Source organism: Rattus norvegicus, chromosome 11 (genome assembly GCF_036323735.1).
Source record: "Rattus norvegicus strain BN/NHsdMcwi chromosome 11, GRCr8, whole genome shotgun sequence".
NCBI lineage: Eukaryota > Metazoa > Chordata > Mammalia > Rodentia > Muridae > Rattus > Rattus norvegicus.
This window is the reverse complement of record NC_086029.1, coordinates 6,868,312-6,883,270: the sequence shown is the minus strand read 5'-3', so window position 1 is coordinate 6,883,270 and position 14,959 is coordinate 6,868,312. Positions and strand designations below refer to the sequence as shown.

Genomic DNA, 14,959 nt, shown 5'->3' with positions numbered 1-14,959 from the left:
ATATGAATGATAGCTGAGGATTGGGAGACATAGCGCGAGATGGGAAGGAGAGTGAGGATGCAAAGATCTATCGGATCCCTACCACTTGCCCTTGCATTCAACATTTCATATTTAAAAGCACAACAACCACCACCAACTACAATAGTCAACAACAAGGCATGCATGCAACAGACTGGCAGAGAAGACACTAAAGGGCATTACATACTTTTAACCTCACTTTCTCCGCTAAAGCCTCATGTATTGAGCCGATGGATTTTGTTGTCAAACCCTGATGATTAATCCCTAGATGGGAGCCCCTAACACCGAGATGAATGACTCCGTGGTCGATGGGATAGGCAGAGCTCGCGATTTCCTTTCCTTGTGAAATCAACCCAGTAGGGAACTAATAATGACAGCTCACATATATCAATAAAAGAGCCTTTCACACTGACGATTGGAATTGTCACTATATATCCCAGTTCTTTGCATTTTGTTTTCATTAGTGTGTTGTTTTCAGCGCCATGCTTGCTACATAGAAAACTGTGCATTTTCTACACTATGTACCTTTTGGGGGTGCATTCTGTAAGCTAAAGGCTAAATCAATCCATATCAAAGGGTTTCTCCCTGTCCTGTTTACAGAACTGAAATTGAACTGTTTTCACAAAACATTTCGCACTTGCCTGGCTCAGAGTCATTAGGGCTTGAGCGTGATTTTTCCCCAGGGTCTCAGCTGTGGGAACACTTTGTCTCAAGCTGATGGCTCTGTCTAAGAAGGTGGATTAATCTTTCAGGTTGTGCCCTAGCAGAAGTAGGTCACTGGGGCAGGAAGGAGGGAGCTGGCTGGTTCAGACCGAACTCTTGGCTGCCTGATCCACCCAAATATAATCAGGGCTCATGCAGGCTCTCAGTGACACAGATCAATACACTGTTGCCATGTGGTCATTGCCCCGACAGTCTGAACCCAATGACTGTGAATGTGGGCCCTTAACAATCCTCTATTCCTTCATATTGATTGTGTCATGAATTTTGACACCTTGACATAAAAATAATGAAAGTGTGCATCTGCATGTGTGAGTGTGTATGTGTGTTTGTGTGTGCGTGTTTGAGAGAGAGAGAGAGACAGACAGAGAGACAGAGAGACAAGAGATAGAAAGCGACCAAAAGAGGGAGAAAGTACATTATATTAAGTACGTATAATATGCTCCTTGAATAATAAGGCAGTCAATTGGTTTGATTTATGTTCAATATTTGAATTCTTTAGACACATACAGCCTTATATTACGTAGCTAGAGCGAACAGTCTAAATTTTTATTAAATAATAAATTGTGTTTATCCTTGAGAATTTTATACATATATACAATGAAACATGGCCATAAACTCTTCCATTTCACCCTCTGCTCTCCCCAAATTCCCTGCCAATAACCATCCCTCAAAATTCAGGTGACCACAGCTGCTGTGAGCTCACGATTGCAGCAGCCACGTCCTGTCCTGAAGGCAGCAAACCACAGCCCTTCTTCCCACCCTCTGGGTCTTACACTCTTCCCACCTCCTTGTCCAAGATGCTTCCCGAGTCCCAGGAGTTTAAAGAGACTGAGTGCTCATCCATAAATGGGGCATCTTTATTGCTTCCCACCCTAAACTGCTCTCTTAAGAAACTTTATTTTAGGGCTGGAGTGATGGCTCAGTGGTTAAGAGCACTGACTGCTCTTCCAAAGAGGCCTGAGTTCAATTCCCGGCAACCACATGGTGACTCACAACCATCTGTAATGGGATCTGATTCCTTCTTTTGTTGTGTCTGAAGACAGTGACAGTGTTCTCACATACATGGAATAAATGAATAAAGCTTTAAAAAAAGAATCTATTTAAATTTTAACTGGAACCTGAAACTTTTTCATTTTATTAACCTTTATAACATTTACACACATACACACACACAACAAACACACACACAAATACACACACACAAAAACACACAAACACACACACACAAATACACACACACACACACACACAGAGAGAGAGAGAGAGAGAGAGAGAGAGAGAGAGAGAGAGAGAGAGATCTAAAGGACTAAAATATACTCCAAAGTCAAAGATAAAGCCCAGACACTTGTCAACAGGATGGTGCAGAGTTAAGGGTGGAATGACCGTGGAGCCTCCAGAAGGCAGGAACCAGAGACAGTGGCTCTACCAGGGAGGGCGTCTCCTGTTTTTCGATGCCTTCAAGACCAGGATTGGTGAACTGCAGACTAGCCGTGTGGGTGTTAGCCTGCAAAGTGCACTTTGTATGGAGACTGAGGTGGGCTGCCCAGGCTGCCTTGGTGCCCTCTCACGTCTAGGATTCCTAGGAGAGTAGGAAATGTTTCACCAGGTTCAGTGAAGCTTGTGAATCTGGAAGCTTGTGCTAAAACTGGACACTTAAAAGTTACTAGTTATTAGAAATTGTGTTTAAACTTAAAAATCATTTCCTCATTTGTGTGGGCTCACCTGACACGTGTAGGCAGTGCTTACTGATTGATCATCACTTCCGACCTCACACAGACCCTGACGAGGATTACTTCCGGTGCTGTGTGATTTATTTCTTCTCCTTCCAATGAAGGTGCAGACTTGAGCCATTTCTGGTGTCAGCACTGAAATGACGTAATTCCGGGTTCTCACACGCTTCAGGCATCTAGGTTGAGTCCTTGACATGGGACGTCCGCCGCACGGCACAGCGTTCCGTCGGGCTGAGCAAGAGGGATCTCTGGTTTGGATTGTTTTCTCTGCCCAAAGCACATGGATTAAATTCGCAGACGCCATGAGTCTATAGTGGCTTCTGTGAACTCTGTGTGGTTATTATCTTTTCAAATCCTCTTAGTTCTTGGCCGAGTCGCTGACAGCTGCCTCGCTCTGTGAACTGGCTGCCGTCGTTCTACTACAGCGATTTGATCGATGTGTTGCCTTCATTTGTCAGCTCTTGTAGCTCCATTTTCTGAGAAAGGTTACGTCCCTCTGTGCGCATGGCCTCAGGTGTTGGATGCTACCTCTTAGGAGGTCTCAGGCCCTTCCTCTGAGGCCCTGCATCCCTGCAGACAAGGAGCTAAAGTCTTTGAAACAAAATCCAGTAACTCCACGGCGGCTTTTTCATGCCTTTTGAGAAATCCGAGGACAAGTCTTTTCACTGGCAGCTATTCACACACGTTACCCTCTCTCTCTCTCTCTCTCTCTCTTTTTTTTTTTTTTTGGTTCTTTTTACGGAGCTGGGCACCGAACCCAGGAACTTGCGCTTCCTAGACAAGCGCTCTAACCACTGAGCTAAATCCCTAGCCCCACATGTTAAACTCTTAAGTTGAGATATCCAACCTGCGTTTTCATCCTAATATCAACAAACACATGAGTTACCAGTAGATTTATTGAAACAATCAAGTATGAGTTTGGACACTCCTTTGTCTCTCTCTCTCTCTGGAACACAATTTTTCCACTTTGAAAGCTAAAATTTCTAATTTTATTCAAGTCCATTAAAATCCACAGTTCTTAATTTTTTGATGGGAATGACTTTAGTTATCTACGAGTGACCTGCTCCACCCCCCTCTTTCCATGACTGAAAGGAAGGCTATTTTAAAAACAGTTCTGCCTAATGAAAACCTAGTTTTATCTTTTGTCAAATATTATTTCTTGACTTCTGGATTTTTTTTTAATACCAATAAGGCACCAACTGTTCTCTAGATGTCTCCCCCGCCCCCATATTCTTTATTCTTGGTAAACATGGGGTGAGCCCCCTCTATGCTCATTATCAAATCCTTCTGATTCGATTTGTGGACAAAAGCAACCTACTGTCTGTCTTTTTCTAGTGGTTTTCCTTTTCAGGGAAAGAGAAATACCAAAGCCTGCCTGAGAATTAGGATTTTTCAAAAGTCTCATCTCATTGTGGACTGCAATTTCCAAAGTTGACATTCATTAAGGGGAACGGATATGAACATCCCATCACGATTTGGATGTGTATTATTATTTCTTGTTATATTTATTTTCTTTTGTGACTTGATATGTAAGCTCCCCACAGACAAAAAGAGCTATCGAAACAAGTTCCCATCTTCCCCTCTCTGTAAGTTGAGATTTCTAAGGCTGAAGAGGAGAATAAATCAAAATGAAGTGAATCTACAGATGTTGTCCACGTACTTCCTAGAACAAGAAACAGAGAGAGAGACATGTTCCAGGAACACGTGTATCAGATGGACCAGTGAAACTGCAGGGGCCCTTGCTAGATCTAAAATCCCTGTAAATGGTGTGTGTGTGTGTGTGTGTGTGTGTGTGTGTGTGTGTGTGTATACCTAGGTGTATATGTATATGTATATATGTATGTATGTCTTAGGGTTTTACTGCTATGAAAAGAAACCATGACCAATGCAAGTCTTACAAGGACATTTAGTTGGGGCTGGCTTGTAGGTTCATATGTTCAGTCTATTATCATCAAGGCAGGAGCATGGCAGCATCTAGGCAGGCATGTGCAGGAGGAGCTGAGCGTTCTACATCTTCCTCTGAAGGCTGCTAGAAGACTGGCTTCCAGGCAGCTAGGGTGAGGGTCTTAAAGCCCACGCCCACAGTGACACACCTACCCCAACAAAGCCACACCCACTCCAACAAGGCCAAACCCCCTAGCAGTGCCACTCCTATTTTTCACTATTTGTCTTCAAACTTGAAACTTATTCATAAAACTGTTCAATGGACAACAAGTAACTTTAATGAAATAAATACACAAGGATTAGAAAAATACACAGGAAGATGTGTGCCTTAGTTACTGTTCTATTGCTGTGAAGAGACACCGTGACCAAACCAATTCATGACAGGAAACATTTAATTGTGGTCTTACAGTTTCAGAAGGTGAATCCGTGGACCATCGTGGTAGACACCATGATAGCAGGCTGGCAGGCAGGCAGGCCTGGCTGAGTAGTTCCTGAGAGCTCACATCCTGCTCCCCAGATGAGAGAGAGTGAGAGAGGGAGAGAGAGAGGGAGAGGGAGAGAGAGGGAGGGAAGGAGAGGAAGAGGGAGTGGGAGAGGGAGAGGGGGGAGAGGGGGGAGAGGGAGGAAGAGAGAGAGAGAGGGAGAGAGAGGGAGAGGGAGAGGGAGGGAGAGGGAGAGGGAGGGAGAGAGGAAGAGAGAGAGGGAGAGAGAGAGTGAGAGGGAGAGGGAGAGAGAGGAAGAGAGAGGGAGGGAGGGAGGGAGGGAGGGAGGGAGGGAGAGAGAGAGAGAGAGAGAGAAGCCTGGTGGGCTTTTGAAATCTCAAGGCCCCACCTCCCATTGACACATATCTTTTAACAAAAACACAACTCCCAATCCTTTCTAAACAATCCACAAACAGGAAACCAAACACATTCAAGTATTTGAAACTCTGAGGGTCACAATTATTAAAAATCCTAAAGTATGTTTTTTTTTTTTCTTTTAAAAGAAATCAAGTAATGAGTGTCCATCCCATTTGGTACATTTCATTTCATTTGTACATTACATTATCGTTACATTTCATTCCTCAGAGTTTAGGGTTATTTGCATAACATGTTTCAATCAAGCCATCACTCTCCCATAAGCCAAAGGCATCATACCTTCCCCCTTTCTACTTGATTATCCACATTGGCGTTACTTATCTGTACTTAAACATATCCCTTCATCCTGATTTAGTTCAAAGCATGGGGAGCTATTGATGCGCAATTAATTGCTATGCATAATGGGATAAAACAGAAGCCAACATGACTGAGTCTATTGTTGCTGGGAGCTGAAGATTTCCCTTCCATTTAATAAAATGTGATAAATATGATTTTAACGCAAGCCTAGAAACCCCAACGAAGCCTTTAGTTTATATTTGTGTCAGTATTTCCAGATCATTCTCTGTGACACACAGGAACCTAGAGGAGGAGAATTGTGTGGAGTCACTGACACACACTCAACCAAGGATTCGTTTGCACAATAAGGAGATATATCCTGACCTCTGAGAGTTGGCCCCAGGACTCCCAATGATCTAAAAGTCCTCAGGTTCCTTGGATAAAAAGACACTGCATTTGCATATAACCTATGTAAGCCGCTTGTATACTCTAGTCATATTTATATGTGTGTGTGTGTGTGTGTGTGTGTGCGTGTGTGCTTAGAGACATGTAAGTGCAGAGGCTGGGGAAGGGTAGAGTGTGCTCTGCTTCTTCACTACCTACTGTATTCCCTTGTGACAGGGTCCCTGCTAAACCTGAGGTGAGGCTCACTGTCAGGAAGCCACGGTCATCCTCCTGTTCCCATACCAAGCCCTGGTGTTTGCATGTGTGACCACACACTTGGCTTTACCCCTCTGCCGTCTCCCCAGACCCTCCTACATTTTAAATAATCTCTGCATTACTTTGGTGCTTAATGAAATTAAATCATGAGGGGCTGTTATTTAGATTACAAGAAAAATGGTTTGTATGTGTTCAGTACAGATATGGTATTTATAAACCACTTTTATTAGTTCCTTGAGAACTTTATACATTATATAATGATAGAATTTACTTCTCACGTCTCTTCCTAACTTCTCCCAGATGCATCCACACCTCATCACTTCTCCAAAATTCAAGCTCTCTTTCTGCCCTATGTAATAACCCACTCAAGTCATTTATGCTGCCCATAAATTCATGGGCCTTGGGCAAGCCCCTGGAGCCTGGCCAGCTTGTCACCAGCTATATCTTTGTAGAAAACTGACTCTTCCTTTCCTGTCAGTTAGGGCTGAGGGATAGTGGTCCTGTCGTGTACAGAAGACACTTCTTTGTTCTGGTTCTCGCTGACATCTGTATCTTATATTTCCACTCCCTCTTCCTTGAGGGTTCCTAAGACTCAACTCCTTCCCTTTTTGCCTCTCTCTGTGAGTCTGTGCATATGTGTGTGTGTCTATATTATAGATGTCCCATTTTACATTCAAGCACACACATGGTGGGGGTCGTCTTTACAATTGACTGCCGACGGTATCTCACCCCAGACAAAATGCTGCAATGCAGACATGGTGTAGCTCAGTCCAGGAAAGAAATAGGGGATGTTGAGAAACCTGCCCAGCTGGTTCTAGTGTGAAGTGACGTTTAGACCTCTGACACAACCTTTTGGCCCTACCCTATGGGTTTAAGATACACATTGTCCCAGTACAGTGTTCAAAGGTGGGACTATGAAAATCGATTGGACCCTGTGGGCTGTAATCAATGAGGTCATCTGTTGATGGATGTGTATGAAGGTGGGGGGAACCTAGGAGATAGGAAATTAAGGGACTTGGTCATTTGGGACGTGTCTTGGAGGGTGTTTTTTTGTCCTTGGTCTCTTCCTGTGTTGATGCTTCTTGGATGCCAGTGACGTTAGCAGTTGAGCTCTACCGTGCCCCTTTCATGGTCATGTGACCATGGACCAAAACCTGTGAAACCATGAACCAAAATAAGTTTGTTAACTATGTGAGTTGCTAGGCAACGTGCAAGAGTGATGAATGGGATTAACATGAAAGTGGCCAAAAGTGATGCTGACCATAGAGGTCAGGTCGGATTTGATGTAGGAGGACCCATGACTTAATCCTTTAAACTCTTTGTCTGGAGGCTGCACGCTAAGAGAAGACACAATGTTTCCCAAGTGGTTTTATCCAGACGATTCTGCCAATGAATCTGTCGTCTTAGCAAATCAAGAACCTCCTGCTTCCCGCTCTGGTCTTTCTCCTGACTTCACTTCTATGTTTTTAATAGACTTCGATATTGTATGAAATAGTGGAAAATGAGTACTAAAAAAGATAAGGAAGCTATAGATTTTGCTGTCAAATCATTACATTACACAATTAAAATGAATGGATTTTTTAAGTATGTAAATTATACTTCAATAAGGCTGCAGAAAAGGCTTGGACAACTATGATGCTTGTCGGGTGATTTGCTATTTGTCATAGTTCCTGTGACTTTGATCTTAATAGTAGTGGATTTTATTACTGATGACTCAGACACCAGGGTAACCATGCAGGGAGAACATTCCGTTCCGCCAGGGAAAAAAAATCAAGTCAAATTCATTGACTTTCTTGATGAGGGTTTTTCTGGTCACAGCTGAGTTGGCTGGAAGTTGGACAGCTATTGGCTGAGAGCAAAGGTGGAGACAGCACAATGTTTATGGGGATAACTGAAGGTTGTGCTCACGAAAGGGGTTGAGTTTCACAGAGTGCAATTGCAGAAGCTCCAGCGGCTGATGGAGCTGAGGCCTAGGACCCTTGCAAGACGGCCATTATATGTTTTGTGATGTCTTGACTGAGTGTGAGATGAGGCTAGATGAAGTGGAAATATTTTGGTTTCTTTGGAAACGCACTGTGTCACAGGATGTTTTTCTGGAAGCTATGTTAGGAGAGGATGTTTTGCTGAAGCAGACACATGAGAAGGCATGTGCTATTTAGCTGGAGCACACGCTTGAACGGGGGCAGGATGTTTACGGAGAACATAAATGTAATCCCACAGAGAGGGAGAGGACATCTTTACATTGCAACACCTTGCAAGGCTTCGATGGTCTTTGCTGGTCTTTGTTCCATAATGAGAAATGCACAAAAGAACCTGTGCTATCCAGGCTGCTTCTGGCTGCTTCTGCTGCTTCTTGTTGGTTTGTTAGTGCCTTGTGGTCTCTGCCAGATCAAGGCACTGCTACTGATTCGTGTTTTGCGTTTGCTATTGGACCGTACTGCCCAATGAAGATTGGAATTACCCAAAAGAATTACTTCTAAATAGGTCCACAACTCTCTCCCTTTTCCTATCAACTTTCTCTCTCTGCTACCTCTGGTTGGTGGGCAAGAAGGTTTAAGAACCCTAAATAAAGCAGGTTTTGAAAAAATCTAAGCCTACAGTTAGATTCATGGGTTTTGAGAAAGGGCTATGTCTCCTGCTGAGAGGAGACGATATGTAGGTTGTGACTTTTTGGTTCTGTGGTCTACTGTGACCCATGAAATGGCCAGTGACTGACAGTCTCCCAGTAAGTGTAGCACACACTAATATGCTGTTGCTTGGTGTTGGGAGCTGTACAATGTATTCATTTCTTGTCACATATCCTCGAGTATTCATGTTGGTGACAGTAGTTACTCTTCAGTTCTGCCATACAGGGAAGTGGGTCTGTACACTAAGAGAAGAGAGTGGCTGGTGGTGAGGATGTTACATGGAGTAAGAGAAACATTATGGTGCTGGGTTATTCTTTTCTTTTTTTCCCCCAACTTGAAAATCTGGAGCCAACTGAGAAGAGATAACAATTCAAGAACTCCCCCCATTAGATTAGTCTTTGGGTTAGTTTATGGAACATTTTCTTGATTAATGATTGTTGTGGGAGGGCCCACCATTGTGGGCAAGTTCATCAGTAGTCATGTGTAAAAAGAATAGCCTTTTAGGCTGTAAGAAATAGTAAAGGAGCAAGCCATGGGGAGTGTGGCGGTTTGAATAAGAAAGGCTCCCACAGTCATATATTTGAATATTTAGTTAACAGGGAAGGACAGTATTTTCAAGGATTAGAAGGATTAAGAGGTGGGCCTCATTGGAGGAAGTGGGGGTGTCCACAAGGGTGGGGTTTGAGTTTTCAAGAGCCCCATGCTTTCCCAGAGTTTCTCTCTTTCTCTCTCTGTCCCTCCCTCCCTCCCTCCCTCCCTCATTCTCTCTCTCTCTCCCTCTCTCTCTCCCTCCCTCTCTGTCTCTCTCTCTGTCTTTCTCTGTGTCTCTGTCTCTGTCTCTCTCTGTCTCTGTCTCTCTGTCTCTCTCTGTCTCTGTCTCTGTCAGTCTGTCTCTCTGTCTCTCTCTGTCTCTGTTTCTGTCTCTCTGTCTCTCTGTCTCTCTGTCTCTCTCTGTCTCTCTCTGTCTATCTCTCTGTCTCTCACTGTGTCTCTGTCTCTCTCTGTCTCTGTCTCTCTGTCTCTCTGTCTCTCTCTGACTGTCTCTCTGTCTGTCTCTCTCTGTCTGTCTCTCTCTGTCTCTCTCTGTCTCTGTCTCTGTGTCTCTGTCTCTGTCTCTGTCTCTGTCTCTCTCTCTCTCTCTCTGCTTACAGAGCAGTAGCTCTCTGTTGCTTCAGTGTTATGCTCCCTGCCATGATGATGGACCAGACGTCTGAAACTGTAAGGGATCCTCCAATTACATGCTTTCATTATAGTAGTTCCTTGACCACGGTGTCTCTTCACAGCAACAGAACAATGACTGAGACAGGGAGCAGGCCAACAAGCAGGGCTCATTGTAACCGCTTCAAGCTCCTGCTCTGGTTTCCCTCAGTGATGGTCTGAAACCTGTAAGGTAATAACCCTTTCCTCCCCAAGTTAGTTTTGATCATGGCATTCATCACGGAGAGAAGGAAGCAAACTAGAAAGTCACAGGTCAGTACATGAGCAAGTCTTACCTTTAAATTAAAACAAAGTGTCTATACGTCTCTATTTGTGGTTATGAGGTAAGCGTCTGTGGCTCTACTAGACACACTGTTTCTATAGGAAATTGTCTTACTTAGGGTTCCTATTGTTGTAAGGAAACACGGTGACCAAAAGAGCAAGTTAGGGAGGAAAAGGATTCTTCAGCTTACACTTCTACATTGCTGCTCATCAGCAAAGGAAGTTGGGACAGGAACTCAAACAGGACAGGATCCTGGAGGCAGGAACTAAGGCATTGGCTATGGAGGGGCACTGCTTACCGTCTTGCTCCTCATGTCTTGCTGAGCTTGCTTTCTTATAGAACCCAGGACCACCAGCCTAGGAATGGTGCCGCACACAGTGGCCCGGGCCCTCCCCACCAATCACTAAGAAAATGCCCTCCAGCTGGATCTTATGGACGCATGTTCTCAACTGAGGCACCCTCTTCTCTGATGACTCTAGCTTGCGTCACGTTGGCATAAAATCAGGGCGGTGGTTAGAATGTGATTGTCCCATGGGAAGTGTGGCACAAGTAGGAGGTGTGGCCTTGTGGGAGTAGGTGTGGTCTTGTTGGAGGAAGCATATCACTGTGGGGGTGATATGCTTCTTCTCCAACACCATGTCTGCCTAGACGCTTCCATGATTCCTGCCTTGATGAAAATAGACTGAACTTCTGAACCTGAAAGCCTGCCCTAATTAAATGTTGTCCCTTGGGGTTGGGGATTTAGCTCAGTGGTAGAGCACTTGCCTAGGAAGGGCAAGGCCCTGGGTTTGGTCCCCAGCTCCAAAAAAAAAAAAAAAGCCCAAAAAAGTTGTCCCTTATAAGATGCCTTGGTCATGGTGTCTTTTTGCTGCAATGAAACCATCAGACAACCAGCCAGTATAAAAACGCCCAAATAGCAGAATTAATCAACGATAGAAAGTATTTTCAAGTCCTGCAGTGAGAAACTTATTCTTGAGAGAAGAAACAAGAATGAATTAGTCCATGATAAGTTTGTCTCCAAAGACACTCTTGGAGTGTAGATGTGGCTCAGGGAGACCCCATGGAGTGCACAGGGGCTTCTCAGGAGGAGAGAGCTACATGGTCAGGAACCGCAAAGTATTTTAAAGTCACGGCAAATGGCATAGGAAAGAGCTCAGCACTTCTGCACTGGAGGCACCATCAAGAGTTTCTGAGGATGAGCTCACATGTGAGTAAAAGACGGGAACTTCATGGGGCTAGATAGGGTAACAGGGCCCACAGGAGTGTAGGAAGCCATCCAGTCGAAGGAGAGCCAGGCTGGACAAGCCAGTGCAGGAGCTCTTTGTGGTCATCAAGGGGCATTGAGAAGAGGCCTCAAAAAATATTACAGGATGCAACAGAGTCTAACATGCTCAGGGAAGCTAAACAAAGGATCCACGTAACACCTGAGAGAAGCTAACGGCATCCTCATCTTCCCTTTTAAATTACTTCTTACTGATCATACAAAATAATGGGCTTCATGATACTTTCAGGAATCGATAGATATAAACTTAGTTTGGCATTCACTACTCTTGAGTTATCCTCGTCAAAATGTCCTCCGTGGGAGCCTCCACCTCACATCCACCTTCTGTAGTGATGTCTTGGCTGTTCTTTAAGGATCCAAAGAGACCAATATGGATGCGGCCCAAGTTCGACTCATTCTAAACACTTTCTCTTCTTCCTGGTCTCCTGCTTCACTTTTTGAGAACTCCATATTGGAATTCCTTCGTCCCTCAGTGTCCTCTACTCCCTCATGTGTTCTTTAGTCTTTCTTCCACATCCACATCAATTTAATCTTTCTTACCCTCATCCTGGTCTCTTCTCTGCATGTGAAGGTGGGATTTATTTAAAAAGATGACTTTAGGGGCCCGGAGAGATGACCAATGGATTAAGAGCTTGTCTGCTTTGAAAGAGGACTTGGATTTGTTCTTTGAGCTCATGTCCAAAGGCTCCCAACCACCTTTAATTCAAGCTCCAGGGGACCTGACTACTCTTGTCTCTGTGGTCTCCTTTATTCATGCCCTTCCCCCACCCACATAATTAAAAATAATACATCTACAGATGAGAAACAGGTTTCATTAGGTTTCGTTAGTCAAACACTCCCCGACCTTCTCTGATTCTCAGTCTGCTTGGATCAGTTTATTGGGTTTCCCCTTGAGTTCCAAGACCACCTCCCTGTTACCTGCCCCTCTTTCCCCAACTGTCTGTTTCTTCCTCAAACTTCACCTCAGAGAGTCTATCTATTTCTGGCCCCTCTCCACTGCTTCCTAAACATCCATCTTTTTCCCCCCGTGCTATCCCTGCTCCTCTAAGCCTCATCTCCAGTTCTTTTCTCTCCCTAAAGACCAGACCAGCTCAGTCCTGTTTGTTTTAGTTTACGTGACATTAGACTTACTGTTCACAGCCTTGACCTTTCCGGCTTCCTCTCCATGTTCCATCCACCACAGTCCGTCTCCTCCACCTAAGTGTTCACACACAACACGTCACATCGCACATTTTAATTTTTAGAGCAAAACAAATTCAACTGGAAAAGATACTGGGGTTGTCAAAGGCCCTTGGGTATCTGAAACACAGAAAAACATACATTTTCCCCCAATCCTATAAATTACCCATCTATGTCCACCTCACTTTGTGCATTTCACCTTAACGGATCTTTTCCACCAGATTATAGACGTAGATGTGGATGTCGCCATCAAACTTGGTGAACTACACAGAAGGCTTGGCTAGAACTTGGTAAATGACTTTGTCGATCTGTTTGGACCCGTCGCTTCTGGTGAACTGCACACATTGACCGGTTAAGATGTCGCTGTCAACGTCAGACTTCACCTCTGCTGGAGGATTCTCTGAAATGATACTGAGGTTACCTTCTGCGTAATCATCCAAGAGCTGGTAGATGTATAGGACTGTATCTTTCTCGTAGGTGATGTAAAACCAGTCCTTCATGATCAGCACCTGGGATGGGACCACCCCCCTCCAGTTATCCTTAGAACCATGTTTGCCCTCAAATTTATGCTCCACAGCTCGGCCAACCATGGCACTGGCGAGATGGGCATCTTTCACTTGAGGAAACACAACTTTGGGAGTCAAGACCTTAAGCTTTAAAATCCTCTCATCACTGTGAAGTTCCAGTCCATAGACACAATCAATTCCATCATACTTGACCAGATAGAGAGAGGGATTTGTTGGCAGTTGATCTAGAACGACGGCCTTCCATTGTGTGACGGGCTCATCACCTTCCTTCCATCCGTGAAAAATTCTGCAGCCCACAATGTTCCCCAGGGCCTGGGGAGAAGGCCTCCTCCTCCTCCGCTCCTGGAAGGATGGTGTGCTCATCCTACTCAGACACATCCTCTTCTTCATGGCTGTAGACCTCGTGTGGTATGCCACGGCATCCTGGTCCACTGTCTTGTGGCTACCGTTCTGTGTTCAGGCTTCACACTTGCCCGTGGCCTGGGTTTGAAGAGCTCGCCTGCTTAAACCAGACACAATGCTGTTGCCGCTGTCATGTGAGTGCCTGCAAGAACAATGGGGGTAGAGTGGGGGAGGGCGCTGGACCAAGGCTCTTGTCTAAGAGAACTTTGGAGCAGGTGAGGAAGGTGATGGTAGACAGGTTTGAGCATCTGAATCTTATTCTGTCATAATCAGAAGTTCGTAGGAGGGCTGGGCAATGGTGGAGCACACCTTTAATTCCAGCATTCAAGAGGCAGAGGGAGGCAGACCTCTGTGAGATCAAGGCCAGCCTGGTCTACAGAGTTAGTTCCAGGATAGCCAAAGCTACCCACAGAAAAACCCTGCTTCAAAAATCAAAATCTAAAGTTCAAAGGGAAATGAACAAATGGTCCTCTACAGCTCAGAATAAGATATTCAGACACATTTCTGCAGCCCGAGGCACTTTACCTCTGCTGAGGAACCTCTCCTTGAATGTCTAGGTCAGTGTGGGATTAAGTATCCCTGTCCCCCACTTTAAGCAAGCAGAACAGAGAAAGGATAGCAAAGGAGCCAGAAGGATGGCCACACCCATCTTCTACCCTCTAACTATGAACTATGTGGCAACATCCACAAGTGTCTGCCCAGAGACACAGCACACCAGTCCACTGGCTTTCTGTACTGTGCATCCTGACCCAGACCCAGGTTTATTCCGCGAAGCTGTTGCATCTTCGACCGCAACAAGAGCCTTTTGTGTAGGCAACAACAGCCACTTAGAAATAATATCTCCTGGGTTTGGGATTTAGCTCAGTGGTAGAGCAGTTGTCTAGCAAGCACAAGGCCCTGGGTTCGGTCCTCAGCTCTGAAAAAAAAAAAAAAAACAAAGGAACAAAAAAAAAAAACCAAAGAAATATTATCTCCTAAAATGCACAGGCACAGAGAGGAGCTTTGGCATTTTAGTAGAATTATGGATTAGATATTGTTAGCAAAGGATGATAAACTCTGGAGACTGACTAGCCTAGACCATCCGCCGACCTCTCAAACATGGAAGACATCAGAACAGACGGTTACTCACTGTATGAGGGAAAACTTTTAGCTTTCTGGGATACAAGGGTCCCAGTTATCTTCATAAATGTATTTACCGAGAGAAAATGTCCTAGTCGTCCAGATTCTGTCTTCTGAAACCGGTCAGGCATCAAA

General features: G+C 44.7%; 1 protein-coding gene across 1 annotated transcript; it reads right to left on the bottom strand.

Moving 5' to 3' along the window:
* Window positions 1-12,553: 12,553 nt before the first annotated feature.
* Window positions 12,554-13,842, bottom strand: LOC134481125 (Y-linked testis-specific protein 1-like). The gene has a single exon (XM_063270960.1). The coding sequence runs from the start codon at window positions 13,691-13,693 to the stop codon at window positions 13,040-13,042; it is 654 nt and encodes a 217-aa protein (XP_063127030.1). The 5' UTR covers window positions 13,694-13,842; the 3' UTR covers window positions 12,554-13,039.
* Between the last annotated feature and the right edge of the window lie 1,117 nt (window positions 13,843-14,959).

Excerpts from the sequence above, each read along its gene's own strand:
- LOC134481125 (XM_063270960.1), bottom strand. The coding sequence starts at position 13,693 with ATGAAGAAGAGGATGTGTCTGAGTAGGATGAGCACACCATCCTTCCAG.